The 20,392-nt window shown below is 42.7% G+C and overlaps 1 protein-coding gene across 37 annotated transcripts in view; it reads right to left on the minus strand.

Annotated features, from left to right (window-relative positions):
* Positions 1 to 19,862, minus strand: part of TNNT3 (troponin T3, fast skeletal type) — a 31,464-nt gene extending 11,602 nt beyond the window's left edge. For 2 of the 37 annotated variants that reach the window (XM_027651148.1, XM_027651149.1), the window contains exons 1-10: positions 14,992 to 15,026; positions 13,831 to 13,844; positions 13,160 to 13,177; positions 11,463 to 11,474; positions 10,543 to 10,560; positions 9,025 to 9,039; positions 6,796 to 6,810; positions 4,184 to 4,195; positions 2,977 to 2,988; positions 2,570 to 2,590 (exon numbers count right to left, since the gene is read on the minus strand). In XM_027651148.1, coding sequence (XP_027506949.1) covers positions 2,570 to 2,590; positions 2,977 to 2,988; positions 4,184 to 4,195; positions 6,796 to 6,810; positions 9,025 to 9,039; positions 10,543 to 10,560; positions 11,463 to 11,474; positions 13,160 to 13,177; positions 13,831 to 13,844; positions 14,992 to 15,011 — 157 coding nt within the window. In that variant the 5' untranslated portion in view covers positions 15,012 to 15,026. Of the gene's footprint in view, positions 1 to 2,569; positions 2,591 to 2,976; positions 2,989 to 4,183; positions 4,196 to 6,795; positions 6,811 to 9,024; positions 9,040 to 9,596; positions 9,609 to 10,542; positions 10,561 to 11,462; positions 11,475 to 13,159; positions 13,178 to 13,830; positions 13,845 to 14,991; positions 15,027 to 19,769 lie in introns of those variants that run through there. The other 35 variants (XM_027651152.1, XM_027651131.1, XM_027651154.1 and 32 more) reach the window with 33 other exon arrangements.
* Between the last annotated feature and the right edge of the window lie 530 nt (positions 19,863 to 20,392).

Consider the following 20,392-nt stretch of genomic DNA (forward strand, 5'->3'; position numbering starts at 1 on the left):
TTCTCTCACCCTTTCCCATATAAATTTCATTAATGACATTTTTGGGGGGGAAGACTTTTCTCATTTACTGCAAGAACTCCGCCTACCAAAACACATCTCAGTTGAGGCCTCTAGATGCCAGAGCGAAGCTAATAAAATAAACAGCATGTAATTCAAAAAGTATTTTAGGCCGCTCTACTATAATGGAAGTCACAAATTGCTCCTGAAGAAAAATACCATTAGCATGCTTCTGTATTTCTCCAGTTATATTTTTAATTGTTTTGCTTCTCAAATAGCCAGTGAGCTTCTTAACACGTTAGTTAAATTGCCTTTTACCTGGAGAGAGGAAAAGTAATCATGATTAACCAGTCTATCAGGGATGTTATTTACACAGGATTCCCTTCCTTCTTGACATACACAGAGAATTTTCATCACCATTCCTGTTTAGCTTAAAGCTGCCGGTCAGTAACACTTCAAAGAGAGGGGGGAAAAAAGCAGACAGGAAATGACTGGTTTTGTTTGTTGACCTTGGTTGCCAGGATCAACACCTGTCTGTCAAAAACTGTGAAACTGGTTTCAGCTCCCACCGAATCAGCACTTTAAGCTTCATTAAACCAACAAACAATTGTAAAAATAAAAAGAAAAATTAAGGTTAGTTGTTCTTGAAATAAGAATTCTAGTTAGAATACCTAAAGGTACCTCCAGAAAACCAGAAAAGGGGATGTTTTATTAAAAAGCAAACAGTAATAAATCTGTTCTCTGCAATGCATGACCCAGCATTGATCCATACTGTATGCACCAAAAGCAGCCCAGGGATGGGAATTTTTTGAAATGCCCCTTCTTTCAAGAGTCAAGGAACTGGGCCAAAATTTGTTGACAAGTAGGAATTGCCATAGCAAATTCCTGTTCCTATGGTGGATTTTGACATTCTGGTCATTCTGACTATGAACCATGGGGCTGAGACAAAATCCCCACATACAACCCTGCCAAAAGAAGGCAAGAGACACTGGAAATCCAAGTTCACTGCCCTGGTGATTAGAGAATCTCTGAGTTTCTGGTTTCCAAAAGGCTAGCAGAGGGAGGGGACACACCACCATAAATATCACCCCGCTTTCTTCTTCCCAATCTATGAGATATTCACGCTTGCTCCCCTTCTCTGGGAATCCATCTGAACTGTCTTTACTTCACTCAGAAACCCTCCCTTAATTCCACTTCTCAGAAGCAGCATTTCTAACTCACACTGTGTCCTTGGGAAAAAAAAGAAAATCAATATGCTATTAAAAATAAAAGGAAAGAATGAAAAAGAGAAGGATAAAGAGGGACTCAGGAAGGTCCTCAGGGTATTTCCCTAAATTAGAAAAAAGCCTGAAAAGCAAGCAAGAAAATTAAAACAAATGAACAAAAAAAAAAATTACAAAAGCAAAACAAAACAAAACAAAACAAGGTAGCACAGAAAATGCAGGGTGTTTTCAAGTGATGTTGGGCTTTGTCTTTCAAAGCAGGTGGCTGGGTGTTCTAGGGGCTGGGACAATCAGAACAGAACTGACTTCAAAGGCCTCTAAAACTCTGTGACAGTCTTTCCATACATTTAAACTGGCCGGGGGGGGGGGGTGCTAAGTTAACTTGCCCACATACAAGAGCAAAACATTTAGATTTGGTCCTTTCGCATGTGTACTCCAGCGCCCACTCAGCCAAGTATTACAACCAGACTATTTTAAGCCCATAGCCTGCCCCACCCATCTGAATAAATTAATCCACATTTGATGTTTGGCACAATTTTAAATGTGTGGCTTGGGCAGAAGTTTAAATTTCTGTAGATTCAGACCTGGAGCCCATGATCTGCTCAGGCTGAGTGAGGATGGCATGTCTGTGCAGGGCCCAGCTCCATTTTCAAGTATGCCATATGATTTAAGAGATGCTTTCCTAATTTTTTGGGGATGAAGAAGTTTTGCTGATGAGAGCTATAACACAACAGGTTCCAGCTAAAAGACAACTCCAGAGCAAGCTTCTGGAGTTTGATTTTCATCATCTACTATCCTGAGGAGGATGTAGAGGCTTCTCAATACACTAGTTACCCCCCAAGGGTGATTGGATATGCACAGTGAGCGATTCTTTGCGGCAGAGATGTTTTGGCCCAGTTCCTGAGTTTAAAATCAAGTGAGGAACAAAAACAGACACAGAAAAGAAAGTGAGATGTTAGGAAGATGACTTTGTTGTCCTAAGACAACACTAAGCTACCATTATTGTATTCGCCTTCTTCATCAGCTGTAGGTTGAAGGATAAAAGAAAAAGAGAAGAAGCACAGTAGTCAATTCACAACCAGCACTGTTCTGAGAGCAACTGTCCCCACTCCCTTCCTGCTACGCTGGGAACCTTAGACCCTCTGGAGACTGAACGAGAAGAAAAAAACACCTTTTTGGTGACCTGATTTGGCAAACATATGGCCCTTTTCTCCATGTTCATCCAAATCCATCCAGAAGGATCATTTCCCTCCCCTACTCTCTTTGCTCTTGAATGAGGTCAGTGTTTTTAACACTGTTTCCCCAGCACTGAAAGAGAAGAAGGTTGAGTCTGTAGGCACATCACATACCTTCCTCAGGAGCTTCCTCTGCTGTTGTCATGGTGCAAGCAGTGATGGAAAGACAGGAAATAGAAAAAAAAAAAAAAGAACAGATGTTTAAAGCTCTTGGAATCCCGAGAAAGAGACCAGGGAATGCATGAAGGGGGGAAAAAAATAAAGGAATTAGTGAATTAAGGGAGAGAGAAAAGGTATCTGGAGAGACTGTCAGGAGTTAAAGATGCTGTAATGTTAAAGTAGTAGTAAGCACGGAGGTTAAAGGAGAAGAGGGCTGCAAATAATCATTGTGGTTAATATTTGTTTCTCTTGTTTTGTTCTCTTCTACCAGCCCAGGACTCCTGTTCTCTCTCTCTCAGACACACACATACAAACTTTCGTGTTGCAACTAGGTGGAGTAAACCAGAAGTCGTGTCACATACCTGGCTCATGAACTTCAGGTGTGAAGTGTCATGGAACAAGTTGCGATGGAAAGCAAGAGAATGAGAACGAGAAACCTGTTATTTCACACACCAAAAGAGCTTTTGAGCCAAAGGGGAGGAGGGGCAGAGAGGAAAAGGGGAGCCAAGAACCAAGTTAAGAAGTAAACCTGAGGTAAAATAATAACATTTGAAATAACATATAAACAGAAGACACAAGTCAGGAAAAGTGAAAGAGGCAGATTTGTGATAATAGTGCAGTGCTTAAAAAACGCTTCTAAGCATAATATGACATAAAGCACAACCCGACAGCACAGTGTACCAAGGTTTACCTTGATTTGAAATATGCACATGAACATAGTCATCACTTTCAAGGCGCTATTGGATTCACCTTTTACTACAGCAGTATTTCAGCCATTTGAAATAAATACAGTGAGGTTCAGAAACCTGCTGAAATGCCTGCCATAACTCATCATCAACGTTCAGCTAACCTCCAAAGGAGCTCAGTTCCCTTCTAGATCTAAGGCTCAGGCCATTTTCTTCCTTGAGGAAAACTTTGATGTCTATATAAATGTACTGCTGTTCTTCACATCCATTTGCAATGCAGAATTACAAATGGATGACTTCATAGGAAGAAAAGGCTCATTAAAAGTCTGTGCAGGCCTACATGTCATTCTTCTGGGATTTGACAAAACAAGAATAGATCAGCAACGTGAATTTGCAGGGCAGATTTTGCTTTTCAGTCATACACACAAACCACTGAATATTTTGCAAAGCAGGCATAAAAATAACACAAAATCTCAGAGCGTTTATATTCTCTGTATAGTCAATGGGCCAAATTCTGCCCCAAGATTTGAAATAAATCTTTCCCTATAAGAAGAAACATTCATTCTCATATCACAGTGCAGAATCTAACCCATGCCACAAGGACAATTTTTGCTGAGCTACTCTTTCACAAGCATACATGTGTTCACCTAGATTTTAGTAAAATTTTCATGCAATGGGTAAGTTTCCTCCTCCTTACTGCTGATTACACTTTACTGAGAAAAAATATTAAACTAAAATAGAACCACCCCAAAGGCATGCAAGTTACAATCGATCATTAACTAAGAGGTTGTTATCCCCTGTCACCTTGTATTCACACCACCATCATTCACACACACCATCCCAGCAGACAGACACTGGGGAGTTTAGAAGTTAAATCACATACCTGGAGGGGGGGCTTCATTTAGTAGGAAGTGTCAGGGGAAAAACACAGGAAAGGAAGATAAAAGAATTAGAAATAAGTTATTCAGGAGGGGATCACCTCAAACTTTGGTAAGACTAGGCTCAAGAAATATCATTTGCAGACCAGGTTATAGGGATAGACTGTTAATAAGAGTGGAAAAGGAGAGTAATTACAGTGGGATATGAAGTAGACAGGGAGGAGATGCCATAGAAACAAAAGATAAAGGGAATTTGAATGTTGATGAATTGCAACAGTTTAAATCATGCAAATATATAAACCATGGGCAAGTATAGTAACACTGGTGACCCTTAAAGTTGAAAGAAAACATACACAAGAAGAGAGTTTTACAAGTATGTAGCTTACCTAGATTTCACCTATGTACATGCCCTTTTAACTATCAGTGCTAGCATGAGGACGTGAGAATTACTGCAAGGAGGTGCTGCTTTGGATGTATCTCTATGCCTGCATTTGAAGCTCCACCATCTAAGAATCCCTGCTGGCAGATTCAGGGCTTCGTTCTGCAGAACTGGAAATATTTGTGTCTACACAGAGCTGGTCTCTGCTGCAAGGGACTAGAAACTGCTCGTGCCAGGATCCTGCTGCAATCCACTCCCTGTGAGTGGAAGCAGCTCATGTTTCTGCAGCTCAGGTATCTGCCCTCTGTCCCGGCTGTGGTGTAGTCACAGCCCCAAGAGTTTCCAGAGGCACTGAAAAGTTTCTTCTAAGCTTCTTAGAAGGTGACTTTTCAGTTACAAACAATATATATACTTTCTTATAGGGAAAATAAATTTTAGGGAATCTTAAGAATGGATTGATTCTTCATGATTCTGGTTTTCTTCAACATCTTCAGATTCCTATGGAATGCTTCAGATTAATACATAGGAATTTAGATGTCACAGACATGCACTTGATTACATGGAAAGAGTCAACAAGGAAAAATAAAGGAATTAGAGCAAGAACCCCACAACAGCAACAACGCTGACCTTATGCAGGCCAAAGCTGTGATTTAGATGATGTGGTAGGTAAAGACAGCATAAATAACAGAGAAACTAATGCAGTTCATGCAGTTATATGAAAATCTAGGATTGTCTCCTTCTGACATAAAAGTTTTCTGTTAAATTTGTTATATTTACATTGTCTTTATAAACTTTTGGTTTTGTCGTGCTTTATGTTATAGAGGGAAACGAAGAGTTAGGGAGGGTGTATGTATGGCTTTATTGTTTATCAGATTATGTTCATACCTTCTGTTTTTCACAAATTTCAAGCTCATACATCTGTCAAAGCTAGAGACCAACACCTGAGCAATGAGTAGCAGTTTGATAACTATCAGGGAGAATAGGTAGAGAGCCAGGCAAAGCAGCAGGGACAGAAGCAATGACCCTTAACTTGTGCAAATCAAAGTCAGCAAAATCTTAGGTGCAGATTAACAGACAAGAATGAATATGGTTAAAAGGAGAAAAGAAAGATGTGAAACAAGAAGTGACAAGAACAGGAGAGATGTGAGAAGCAGTGCACAGATGAATGTTGAAGTATTAAGTCATGTAAAAATCAATCAGATAGTTTTCACCAACCCTGGCAAAAGCATTGATCTGGTCTGAACTAAGAGGCTGGTCTCCCTCTGTGGACAGCAGAGAAATATCTGGGGTGAGTGGCTGCTGAGATGTGACTGCTTTCATAATGCTACTCCAAATGGCACAGAATAATTTTCATGGACAGTTTAGAGGATGCTGCAAGTTCAGTTTCTGTTTTTCCAGGTAACAAACATTAAAACATTCCCGTAAGCACTGTGAGATGACTCTGAGTCCGGTCAGTGGCTATTATTGCAACTTACACATTGAGATGTTTGTCTTCAAAAAATGTTATTACATTTTTCATGCAGCAGTTAGCTTTATCCTCATTATTATGCATCACAGTGTGGGGGAAATTATGACTGGTGGAAGGTGTAAGGAAGCTGCAAGTTTCAGTTTATCATTAATATTTGATTTTTATGTTTACTTCCACCATCTTTGAATTCCTGAGTATAATATTAGAGTTACTGCTATCATTTTCCAACAGAAATCATAGCTCAATTAAATTTCAATATCTCAGAACTCACATAGATTTAGATAAGATTTTGGTTAAAAAAAAATAGAAACTGTTTCACAACTATAAAAGGTTGCAGAGATATTAACATCTCCGGAACAAAACTTTTTCACTTTTTGCCTGGTGGCAATCTCTCATTCCGGATTTGTTCTTGCATTACACTATATATACCCCACATTATCCATAAAGGCAATGCTTCAGAAGCTTCTAAAATAGAACTTTCATTTCAAAATTTGGAAATCTTCCATAGAGGAAAGAGGAAAAAAAAAGTTGGAACATAATGTTTTAACTAAATAAAAAACATATTTTTCAATAGCTGTCAAATAAGGCGTTCCTCCTTTTTTCTTGTCTTTCTCTTTTTTTTTTTTTTTCCTTTTTGGTTGGTTGTTTGAAAAGTTTCCATTTTGTCCCAATTCAGCACATGACCCAATTGTGAAATTGCCAAGCAGAATTGAATTTCCAGAACACAATAACCCTTCAGATTGACGCAGAGGAATTCAGAAGTCACATACCTGGTTCATGGACTTCTTTAAAAGGGAAGTAGCAGGGAAGGAGATGCAAAAAAAGATAAGATAATTAGAGCAAGAAACAGAGGATTATTAAAAAACCTTAGACTTTTCCTAGCCAGGGTGGAGGGGTTAAAGGGATAAAAATCATTAATAAGATTAAGTGAGAAATAGAGGGCACATATGGATGGCAATTAGAAAATCGTGGAGGAAGGAAAGGGTTGTTGGGATATTAAAGATGCAGATTACTAATACATATATATTCATAGCGTTATAAATTAAGTGCCATTGGTAGCCTTTGGTTGACAAAACATTATTGTATTTAGAGCAAGTCCATCACCCATAGGTCTGAATGTGCAAGAAGGGTATAAACAACCCGCTCTTATTCATGTGCATAGAAATCCCAGCCACTGCAGAAATCAATGGGCTCCCAGGAGCTGGCATTGATTTCCTTAGTGCCCAGGATTTCACCACTGGTGTGTAGGACTGCACACCGATGTGGGAAGGTAAGTATGAGCATGTTACTGCTCTCCAACCTGCAGGATAAAGCATTTGATGAAAGCCTAGCTGGGCAAGAGGAGAGAGGAAGGCAGAAGGGCAGTTGAAAGGTAAATGGGTCTGGGCTGCCAGGTTGATGCTTTAATAAGCATGACCTTGTATTTTGCTAATCACACATATTGTCTTACCAGAACTGAACTTTAAAATTCAGCTTATAAAATCAAGTAAAAATGCAACCCTGCCACCCCCATTTTTGCATAATGCACATTAACCCAGAAACATACCAACAGTTATGGAAAAAGCAAACACTACACCTTTTCTCAAGTATGCTGCAACCAAAATGATGCCACTCAGTGCCATCCTTAGCCCAAAAGAAAGCTAGGTGTGACACGGTGCCACTTGTTGCTTATGAATTCAGGTGCAAGTCCCACCACCATACATCGCTGCAAAAGGGAGTTCTGCCTCTGCACAGTGGCAAGAGGACAGGAGGAAGAGGAGCACCCAACTGAGGGGCACAGCATTGCCACAGGACACAGCTGTCCCACCTCTAACCCCGGTGTATGGCACAAAGGAAATGTGTTTGGAAACACTCTCCTCGTACCAACTGGTGTCCATACCAATAGCCTGGTTAGAGACATCAGGTGCTGGGGAATACATAAGCAATGCCCAGCCTGTGCTTCAGACATTGTTTCCAAACAGCAGTTAGTACTTATTACTCATCACGCTGCTTATCCTACAAGAGCAAAGCAGGAGAGGGTATTTTTACATCGTCTCATCTTCAACCACCTCCAGAATTCCTGCACGAGTTACCGCTCCAGACAGAAACAGAGGAATTCACAAGTCATGGCACATACCCTCCTCATGAGCTTTAGCGTGTGGGAAGAGTCACAGAGCAAAATGCAAAGGAACACGAGAGCGTTAGAAACATCAGAACAACTTTTCACTTGTGCAAAATGGAGGGGGAGGGAAAGACCGAGAATACGTGGCAGGGAAATAAAATGAATACGGATATGAAAAGCAGTACTGGAAGTGAGGGTACAAATGATCTGAGATATTAAAAACATAAAGTTGATTTAAGCGGCCGTATCAGATGACATTTGTCTTATGCGCCCATTCCAGCAGTCCTGCATCAAGCCCAGAGCAGCATGCTGTTTCACAACCCTGACACTTGGATTTACAACCTGAGGCCAGCAGGTTTTCGGGGGCTGTAAGTACTACCATGAGACAGCGGTCTAGAAACTCCATTATATGAACAAGAAAACCATGTTTAATCATTTGCAAAGCTAAAACATCAAATTTATCACCATTTGCTTTATACCACAGGGTTTAAGATGAGAAAAATATGTGGAAAGGCTACTGTAAGAATGTCAGCCAATCATGAGCACATCTGCACATCATCTGGAGGCCAGACCCACCCCGAATGGTCCAAAATAAGTCTCCCAGGGAGACCCAACCAAACTCAGAGTGAAGGGTTTTCAACATTCATCCTTTTAAGAGGTTTACATTTCCCAGAAGTTTTCAGGCTTTTTTTTTCGTGCAACAATGACCACATAGCATCAGCAGTCAATGTCAAGACAGAACATGAAGGAAGACAGTACAAAAAACAAAATGGTAGCAAGTTTTAGTCTATATTAATATGCCCATTTTTAACTCCTGTTTTCTTTTACCATCTTATGGTTTACTGGCTAAACCAGAGCTTACTCTGAAGGATGGCAATTCAGGAGTCATGTCACATACCTTCCTCATGAGCTTCTTTAGGTGGGAAGAGCCACAGGACAGGATGGAAAGGAACATTAGGAGAAATACAGTGTTACATAAGCTGACATTACACAGGCTGAAAACTCTGCTCAGAGGGAAAAGTTTTACCCTAGTAAGGGATGTGCTAATGGCCAGGAGGGGAAAGAATTTGCAGCATGTGTCGTTTGGAAACAACTTCACCTTCATGAGAAGGAAAGAGGCAAAGACATATCAGAGAGGGGAAATCTCACAGTAAGCTCAAATAATACATGCTGAAATTTCTCTCTAGTTCCAGTTTTGGAGAAACAATTCCTGCCATTGCCCAGATTGGCTTTATGGTGAGCTCTGCACAGGTCAGGAGGGGCAGAGAGGCCAGGTTACCCCTTGGACTGAGACTATTCCTGTGTGTGAGCCTCTGTGAGAACCTGTCACAGAGGTGAGGTGAAAACGAAAGACAAAGGGAAGCAATAAGGCAAAGTGACTGGGTCCTGCTCCTCTTGCACCACCCTTGAATCCCTACCACCACCACCAAGGAGATGGCGGGGAGCAGTTTGGAAGGCAATGGCACGTACCTGCCGGAGCAGCTTCATCAGGTGCGACATGGCAGGAAGCAAAAGCAATGAGATGGAAAACAAGAACAGTTAGACTAAAGAATGTGTGAATGTAAGAGGGTCTAAAAAAAACCACAGAGGATATGAAATAGAGAAACAGAGGATGATGAAATGGAGACAGGTGACCAAAGCACACAGATACAAGAAATGTAAAGCCTTCTGAACTTGGATGCTGCAAAAACTCTGCAAACTGCTCAGAGTGGGTCTCTCGTGGCACTATAAACAGGTTTACCCCTGTTTAAAATATGCCCAAAGCACGAAGCTTTGCAAATGCAGAACCAACCCACCCTTTGGCTCCTTGTACCTGGAGCACCACATCCCAAATCCCTCGAGTGCAAAGGGTGGGTTTCTGTTCCAGCCCCTCTTCTGCCCTGTCTGTCCCACCTTGCTAATGTTGTATGCAATGTGAGGAGCCAGCTGGGGTTACTTGCCAGCATCTACGTACACATAATTATGTAGTATTTTTTATATTATATATAATATTATATATTATAGTTTATAAACTTATAATATATACAATATACTATATATAATATGACATATTATAGAATATGTGCTATGTACCATAGGGCTACACACGTATTTTCCACAGATGGATTTTGACTTCAAAATCCATCTGATCAGGCTACATAGGAGAAACCAGTTGACACTTGATAGAAACCTTTCCAGACAGACCTCAGTTATTCCATGGCACGTGTTACAAACACCCAGGGCTAAAAATCAGCCTTGGAGACTGCTGTGGTTTAGGTGAAAGGATGATATCCACATTTCCCCTGCCTGCAAGTAGTTTGTCACAGCATCTTTCTCTTGCCTCTTTCTTTCTTCTACCACCTTGCAAAATCGGGGTGCACATCAGCACCAAACCCTGCTGCAGGAATGAGCAGGGCTGAGGCACTGCTTCACGTACCTTCTTCCTGAGCCTCTTCTGTGGGTGGGAAACGTCACACAGCAAAGGAAATGGGAGGAGAAAATTAAAACAAGGAATATGTTATTGGAACATTCTTGAGGTTTGCCAAGCTCCCAGGCCATTATGGGCAAGCATACACAATGATGGAATTACAGGGTGAGAGAGAATTAAAAATAACATTTTTATGGGGACATTATGGGGTTATAAATGTTACTGAAATATGGGAATATGACCACAAGTGAAAACCACATAAAAAGGCATCCAATATTTTATTCTTTATTAGAGCTGGCTAAAATTTCCTAAAACTGGCTTTTGGTAATTTTTTAATCAAAAATAAAACTGCTGTATTTCTTTTGCTTTACATATTTTTCTCAGTTGGTGAAAAAATTTAGCCAACATTAATCAATTTTTGAAACTTAAAACAAATTCATTCCCGAATTTTAACAGATGAATATAAACTTTGCAGGTGTCCCCCTCCCTTTAAAAAATTTAAGCTTTCGGAGAGAAAGGAGAGGACTTGACACTACTGTGCCAAAAAAAAGTCAAGCAGTTCAGTAAAAAAGGTAGAAGAAAACAAATACATATATATTTTTTTCCACATACATATATCCATATATATACACACATATATATGTATATAAAAATATATGTGTATGTAGATTATATACATTTTTATACATATATACATACATACATACATATATATATATATAATGGTTTGGTTTGGTTTTTTAAACAAAAAAAAAAGGCCACATTTCCTACCAGCTCAATAAATGACATCAATGTCCATAATTGCATTGATGTCTATGGCTCAAGACCAAGTCTCAGCCACTGAGTGTGAACCATTTGCTCTGGATTTCTGCACACAAATTCTTCCTCCATATTGAGAGAGAAAGAAATCAAAAAGCCATGTCACATACCTTCTTCCTGAGCTTCAGGTGGCAAGTGTCATGGAACAAGAAGCAACAGCAAGCAGCAAAATGAAAACAAAAAACTGTTAGAAACTAGTATTGGGGTGAGCTAAGGCCTGGAGAAAAAAAAGGTGGTTAGAAAGTGATGGAGAAAAGTTATATGGAAATGAAATTGATGACTTTGGAAGAGAAAACAAAGGTCAAGCAAAAGTAAGGAGCATAGAAAAGATACACCTCAGAGAAGATAGTCATGCAGATTAAAAAAAAAAACCAACTTGGAAGTCACCTGCCTATTAATTTCATATCAGTCATGAAATTCTTGAAACCAAAAAGTAGACAGTTAGGGAAGAAAGTAAAAAAGCAAGAAATGCTTTTCCTTTAAGGAAGGCTTGTCTGTAGGAACAACACCCTTTGCTTGCTCTTTTGACATTTGACAAGACGAAGGATGGAGCATGAATAACACCTTCACCTTCCTGGCTCTGGCTCTGCCACTCCATGCAGAACTAGAGAGACATTACGATGACTGAAGCTCTACAGTCCATATTTTCTTTCTTTCTTTTTTTTTTTTTTTTTTGAGCCCTCAATCCCTTTAGAAGCAATGCCAGGAATGTCAGTACCTTATGGCAGGAACTACTCTTAACATGGTCACTGTTCCCACCACCACTGATGGGAATTTGTCCCTTGCAGCAACTTGGAGGAATCCAGGACAAAAACAACCAACCAACCAAAACAAACAAAACCCACTAAAACCACACACACAAAACCCCACAAACAAACAAACAAACAAACAACCAAACACAAAACCCAGCTGTGTATAAACTCACAAAAGAGACACTTCTACACAGAGGCAAGTCTCTCTCTCTGAGTTGGTCTCATACCCTCCACATGAAAATATTTGACCTCCAGTATAGGGTTTTGCTCTTGACCCCTTAGAAGATGTCTGAGACACTAAGGGCAGATCCTGGGAGAAAGTCCAAGAGTTTGGCCCTTCTCTCTGTTCCAGACACCTTGGGAAAATGAAGGATGACAACTGGCAGCTACGCTTGCCTGAACTGAAGCCAGTGTATCAAAAGTGCCCAGCAAAGATAGTGATACATCTCCAAAATCTTCTTCTCCCTGCTGCCTACAAAAGGTAAAACAACTTGGGTGAGAAGGGGTTTTCATGCTCCGTCTTTCCAGATCAGCACTCTGTCTCTCACAGCTTGTCAAATCACATTTTACCAGCTAAAGGTGTGTTTAAAAACTTCATCTTTGCCAGTTGGTTCTCTGCCTTGCCTTTTCTGTCCTCAGCAGTGCCCTGTTGGGTTCTCCTCAGGAGCCAGACAACCTGTTCTTTTCAATTCCAAAATTTAAACTCAATCTGTGGACATTGCCAAGACGAGAATGGCAGGATTTCACCGATGATACGTTGTGTGGGCTCTGCACCAGTCCCTGCTTTAAAAGGTTCTGAGTTTATGAGCAGGTTAGTCTCTAGCTTTTTCACCATCCCCAACAGCTCATTCAAATACTCCATTTCACCACAAGGTGAAGGCTCTGCACGTCATGGCCTCAATTTGAATGATTTTTTTGTTTCCAACTGGTTTACCGATCAAGTGTTTCAGATCACCTTTAGCAGCAAGCACCAAAGAGAAGGGTGAAGTATAGACAAGGAAAAGCAGGGCCAAGATTCAAAGAAAGATAAATTACATTCCACTTTTTTTTGTTACCTTCTTCTTCGTACTCCTCTGCATTGAAATGGGAGAGGGGGGAAAAAAGTAGACAAGTGAACCATCAGCTTTGATGCATCGGTACAACATTACCCGCGGTAGAGCCCTTTGCGCTCACAGGGATGCCGGGCAAGATGGTCTCTGAGAGGCCACTTGCAAATCAGCAAGTAAAGTAACAGATTAAATTACTTTGAAAATAAAAAAGAGGAGTTATAAAAAGGGGAAGAAGGTGATATAGCATTGATTCTTCTCTTGGGCAGGATTATATATGCATTAGAAGGAAAAAGGTAGCAGAGACGGCCTCTGAGAATAAGAAAAGCTTCTATGTATATTGCATGTGTATATCATGGGGATTTATATTTTAAAACAGAAAATATTACATATACACAAGCTTCAAAATAAACTGCCAGCAGATGGCAGTGCCCCTACAAAAACTAGAGGCGTCCCCTGCAACCAGAGCATCAATGTGAGGCTGAAACCCCACAGGCTGCCCCTAGCGAGAACACGGCCAGGCTGCTACAGGTAGTGTAAAAACACCAGAATCTGGTGACAGTCAGACAGACAGAAGCACAGAAAAAGAAACCTCAGATTTGTCTAACTGTACCAGGTGACACAGCCAGAGAATGCTGCAGGCTTGCATGGAAGCAATTAGAGACAGATATAAGACTTACCCTCTCCTTGTTCCCTGTGAGAGAGGAAAAAAGGATATTGAAACTAGATAAATATCTCTCCCAATCCATATTGTCAACAAGCTTTAAACCATATATTGAAGCAACACAGTGTAGCATTGTTTAAAGTCTATTGTTTCTTCTTTCCCCCCTTCTCTCTGCTCTACCAGAAGATATTTGGTTTTAAGAGTGGTAAAGTGACTCTGAGTTTTATTTAAAATAGTGTTCCTGATTCTGAGGGTGCACATGAATCCATATCCAGGAATAATCCTCCACCTCAGGGCTCTAACGTGATACCCACACATGAGTGCTGTACAGGTGGACCTCAGCCCCAGTGTGCCAGGCAAGCCAACCTGCAGCCAAGGGCCCATGCCAACCCAGATGTGCTACAGGCTCCCTGAACCCTCGGGCTGTCTAACAAAAATCTGGCATAAAACAGATGCTGTTCAATGTTTCTCCCACGGCTGTAGTTACACCAGTCTCATGGTCTGTTCCCGTTCCTTGCCCACACTTCCCAGCTTCTCCTGCTCTACCATTCCCTTGCATGAAACCCAAGCCTCAGAGCAGCCCTGAGGCCAGATCCCAAAAGAAAGACATGTTAGTCAGAGATTGCTTGAAAAAGGCACCAAATTTTATCTTCAGAAAAAAAATGTTAAGAGCTGGGCAAAATGACGCAGGTTGAGCTGAACTTATCTCCTAGCAGAGGAGAGGGCTAAATGACCACTGTAGGTCTGTCCATGATTCCTCTGATCCCATGACTGCTCTAAATCTCCCCTATGTACCTACTGATGCATCAATGTCAAACGACCCCATTGGGTTTGGTCATATTACTCTCGATTTGTTAAACCAAGGCAGAAAGGGGCTCCTCTGCTGCCCTCTGTATTTCATTTCCCCTCCTCCAGGGGTAGTGCCACAGCCACTGAGGGCAGGCTGAGCTGAGTGGAGGTGTTTGGGGGATGTCCTGTGTTGGACAGGGAGGAAGTCAGGTGAACTTCGATGGGTCTTTCACACTCAAAGTCAAGATGCCCCCTCCTCAGTGCCTCGGGGGGCTTCAGGCTGTGCACAGAGCAGCACCCGGTCTCTACTCCCTGCTGGGATGCCCTTGCTATGCTGCATGGAGCAAGTTGAGCCGACGAGCACACACACGACTTTCTCTCTACTTACACTTCCTCGGTATCAGACATGTTGGCAGTGAGTTTCTAGAAAAAAAAAGAAAAGAAGAAGAAAAAAAAAGTGTTATTAATGAGAGCACCTCCTAAAAAAAATTCCAAGGCAGAAGCAGATGGGTTGACATTTGAGGACAAAAAAAGACGGGCACCTGCTTTCCCACACAGCAACCAATCCCCCACCAACACTGACATTTTGGGAGAAGCACAAACCTTTGCCAGCCAGGTCAGAGGACAAGGAGAGAGGAGGAGGAAAACATCATCTGGAAAGACATGTCCCGTCAATTCAGCTGTGTCCCACAAGGACTGGGGGAAATCTGGACCTGGTTTAAATTACAAAATCTCCAGAGGGAGACAGGCATAGGCCAGTGTCCTCTTGCACCCATCTGACATTTCCATCACTCTGGAAAGATCAGAGAATTTTGTCCTGACTTTATGCTACCACAAGTGGGAAGGTGCCAGCTCCAAAGCATTAGTCAGAGCTAAAAGAATAACTGAAACTACCAATATACCTAGAGATGAGTCCTTATTTGTCAGCACCCAGAAGTGTGTCTGGTTTATACAAGTGAACAATATTCTGTTGATTAGTTTAAGATGAAAACCAGTCACATCCCTGTTTAGGCAGTTCACATGGGTATAATCATTTCTATGTAATACAACACTCTGGCTTTTCTAAAAGCATCAACTGCCCTGAGGCCAGGGGAGGAGGTGGGAAAGGGCCCCCCAAGACTTCCTCCAGATCTAAAGTCAGTCTTAAATTAGAAAGCCTGGCTTCTTTTTGCTGCCCCAAACCCTGACTTTCATGACTTCATTATTCAGCTGATATATGAGAGATGTCTTGAAGGAGCAGGTGGGCTGACTTAGGTTCAAAAGGAACAACTGCAGCTCAGTAGCTTTCTATTTCAGAGGAAGGCAGTAATCCCACAGGCTCCAACCCTGCCCTATAAGGGATTCTCTCCATTCCCCAGCAATGACCCTGGGCACCATACATTAACACCAATGGGATTTAAAACCCCCATGAGAGATAAACAGCCAGCATTTTTTTCTTCTAGTTCCTCATTTATCCTCTTTCTGAAAGTCAGAGTTGCATTGGAAGTAGTGCCAGCAGTGGCTGTGTTATGACCTGACCTGAGAAGCACGATGAGAGGGTAATCGATTGCTAGGACACATGAAATTTGGTTTCAGTGATTTCTTGGCCATAGGTTGCTTTTAACTTGGTGGTTGTGATTGTTCATTGCTCAAGTGCAACAGCTATCCCAAGGAGTATTTTGGAGACCAAAGGCAGGCAGAAGGAATCTGTGGAGAATTTTGTGTATGGGAAGAATTTCAGCTCTGCAAAAGGCTTTTCTTTTGCACCAGTTCATGCTGCTTCTTCTGTTAATTACTTGAATGCTACAACACTGCTGGTCTCTCTCCCCTGGTCTTTTCTATGTAGATCAACAAATCCTCAGGATAAAGAGTTCCACTTGCTATCTGCACAGTGGCTAGCATGTTAGCAGTCTCATCTCAGTCTCCAAAAATTATTCAAGGTATTAGAAATAATGCTTGACAGTATGTTGGTTTATGCAACAGGACAGCTAAGCTTCTTCAGGCAAAACCCTAAGGAGGGAACCTGTCTAACGCCCAGATGTTGGCTCCTCCTAAAACACATGATCTGTAAAGACTCAAGGCAATGGCCAATCGTCCCATGGATTCTGCCTTTAATTTATAAATGCGTATTTCCTTCTTTCCAGTACAAGGGGGGAAAAAAAAAGAAGAGTTTTAAAGGGCTTTGGGCTAAACTCCTCTGTTATTCCAGTGAGAAGAAGAGTAATACTGCTCAATGGTGGAGAAGAAATCAGCTCGGGAACCCTGGGTGTGCACACAGAGAGCGAGCGTCTGTTCAGTGTGCGGTAGGCACGTAGCGCAGCCCATGCCCTCTTTCCAAGGCAATTGAAGTCAACGGGAGTCTTTGCAATCAGGCTTTCCATTAGCAGTTATTGGAATGAGCTCATCTAGTCTCCAATTTAGCTCTAAGGACATCTTGCTGAGGGTTGTCACATTGGCTGTTCCCCTACACCCTTCCATATTTGTTAATCCAAGCGCTGCAAATGCGAATGGGATTTTGCACGGCATCTGTCCGTGTGCTATAAAAACAGAACGAGAATGCCAGCATCCCTGACACCATAAGACCCCAACCCTGAGGGGGTTTCTTGGCTCTGGATAAAATGAATTAATAACAAGTGCACTGGCAGACTGTGTGCAAAGATGAGCCAGACACAGGAACCCCACAGGCTAGGGCAGGGGGTGGGGGACAAAAAAATCCAAGGGAAGATTGCAGATTTCAGCTTTGCAAGGGCCAAACGTTCAACCAAGTTTGGTCACTCTGTCAGGAGGAGTTGGCATTTAAGGCTGTAGCTGACTGCCACTGCCCTAGCTGGAAAGCCAAAAAAGTCTCGCTCCAAGAAAAAGAAGGTGCCTGTCTACTCCATGGCATTCAAAAGCCATCTGGTCCCTTAAAGCCAGGGGCAAAACACAGACCGTCATAGCTACAGCCACACGAGACAATGAAGGCTCTTTGATGCCCAGCACTATCCACGTAGCTCTGTCATCAAAGCAGCCAACAAAATTGAACTACATTTACATCCAAAAGGCAATAAAGCAAGCAATCTGTAAAGAGCAGTATTTTTTGCAGTTAGGATTGAGTTTGCTGAAGGCAATGGAAAGTCTCCAGCTGGCTCAGGATTACCCTTCGGTGGAAATTACTTTACACACAGCAAACGCAGCCCAAGATTAAGGCTGTTAGCACCTTAAGGCAATAATTGGGCTTTGTTTGTATAGTGGCAGAAAAAATGGATTCTGGTCTGAGACTGGGTTTAGAGATGTAATAAAATCAATTAGTTAATACTGCCCACCCTTTGGAAGGAAATCAAAACATGGGGGAAAGTTTCACCAGACAGAAAACTTCCTACTTGCTCCCACCCCTTAAAGGTGAAAGCAAAGGTTATTTTCTGCATTTTATTCAAGCCAAGCAGGTCATGGCTGGAAGGACAAACACACCAATCCTCGTGAGCCCCAGGTGGGCAGGAATGCCACGTCCCTTTTGGCCCCAAATGCTCCTGGCCTTGACTGAAAGAGCAGAATCAGCACATCCCAAGAAGCCTCTTAGCAGCTGAGAATGCACCCGGGAGGGGGAATGGGCTGCCTTGCACCTCCAAGCCATCCCTGGAAATAATCCACCCATCAATCATCCCCTCCCAAGCCAGGCCATACAAGGTAGGCAAGGTAACAAGAGCCATTTTGAAAGGGGAGAGGACAAAAGAGGCCATGCATGGGCAATGGGTCCTGGCAGGGACAGCTATCAGGCAAGGACTAGGAGTATGATCCACCAAGAACCACATGGACACACTTTCCTACCAGGAACCATTGAAAACCAACTGCATGGATTTGTTAATACACATACATATCTATATTAAAATAGATAGGTATTATATATAATATATTTAGCAAATACATAAATATAATAATATGCTTCTCTCTATAAAAAGTATATACATATACCTTTTTCAATACATATTTCTTCCATCCCTCTGCCTCCTCCCTTTGTTTCTGAACTGTTCAGTACTACTGATGCTGAAACAGGGTCACAGGACCCAAGCGTTGCTGCAGGGTCCACTGACACATAGGAAAATCCCATCTCCCTGTCCCAAGATGTATCCTTTATCCTTGTCTTCATGGTGGTATGATCTGCCTGATCTCCCTGCATAGTGTTTTCTAGGAACAACAAGGCTGAGACAGAGGGCAAAAAGCCAGCGACCACGCTCAGCTTATATCCCCCTTTCCCCAATCTTAGAGTCATCAAGGTTGGAACAGACCTACAGGATCATCCAGTCCAACCATCAAAGCAGCACTATCGCTCTAACCCCTAAACCACTCAACCATATCACCCACTGCCAGATTAAACACCTCTGGAACATCTCCAAGGGTGGGGACTCCACGATCTTCCTGGGTCTTGTACCCACGAGGGATGGCTGCCTGCCCTGGCAATCATCTACAGCCTCACTGGAGCTCCCCCACACAAGCAGTACAAATTGCTGGCACCAGAGTCACCTGTGTTGGTGTCTCTCCTGTCTTTGTAGGATACTTGCCACAACAAGTAGCTGATCTGAGAAACATAAACGGGGTCATGTTCAGAGTGATGATGGTATGCTCCCTGTATGCACAGCTTCAAACTCCTTCACACTTCAGTGACATGACCACCCAGTGTGGGTGACTCACACTCACAGTTTTCTTCTTTTCTGTGGGAGAGGGCAGTTTTCCATGACCATATTTATGTTTCTCAGATCTCCCTCTAGCCCCACACCCCACAGCCCTCCTCACTTGCCAGCAGCTTCTCAACAGTCCTGCCCCTGCTACCTCCTGTCTCGGCCATCCCTTTCTCTGGGTGACAGGGGAGGGAAGGTCAGCACTTTCCTCCTGCTGCTGGAGGGAGTTTCCCCCAAGTGTCCCAAGAGATAACTCTTAATTTCGAGCTCTACGTTTTGGTTTTGAAAGCATCTGTTCTCCCATTACTAATCCTTGAGAGTTCAGAGCATCCAAATCTCCGTGTGTTACATGAGATTTGTGTGATGCCCAACCAAAGCCAGAAAGGAAAAGTGCCTTTTCCTTAGGATCCTGTGCCAGATCCCAGATCTGGGAGACCCCAACTCTCCTCTGATTTTTCTCTATTTAAACCAAGGCTCAGCCCCTCTGTAGTGTTACCCCCCAGCACCATCCCTTGCCAGGGATCCCACTTACCTGGAGGAGTGGAGAGAAGCAGCAAGCTCCCTGTCGAAGGGGACGGGCAAGCTGGGATCTGCGAGCGACCCAAGGTGATGCAGCTCTCAACTTATAGTGACATTTGATCGTCTGCAAGAGCCGATTGGCCCCAGACTCGTATGCAGGGCAGGGAAGGGAAGGGAGCAGGGATGGGGCGGGGAGGGGGATGAGATGGAGGGGGAAGGAAGGGAAGGGGAAAAAAAAGGTCATACCATGTATAGGAGCAGCTGGAGGAATTGCACAGATGATGCTAAGATGGAAGGGACATGTTTGGAGAAAAAAACTCCGGGGCTTATGTTTCTATATTTACAACCCGCCAGGCAGGCAGAGCTCAAAGAGGGGTATCTGAGGCAAAGGCACCTCAGAAACAAATTGTGGGGCCCCACAGCTCCGTGGTGCATGGTCACTGCTTAAAACCTGGTCTGCAAGAGCCTGGCTCTTGCAATCTCAACACTCCCATCCGGACTGTTGAGCAGCAACCTCCACTCTCCCATCCCGGCAGGGGCTCTTCCCTGCTGCCCCTCCACATGCAAACGGTTTCAGCTGCACTGCAGGGTGAGCCTGAGGAAGGTTCACGGACCTTCCCTGTCCAGTGCTCTTTG

The sequence above is a fragment of the Corapipo altera genome, unplaced genomic scaffold, assembly GCF_003945725.1.
Source record: "Corapipo altera isolate COAL_440 unplaced genomic scaffold, ASM394572v1 78, whole genome shotgun sequence".
Lineage (NCBI taxonomy): Eukaryota > Metazoa > Chordata > Aves > Passeriformes > Pipridae > Corapipo > Corapipo altera.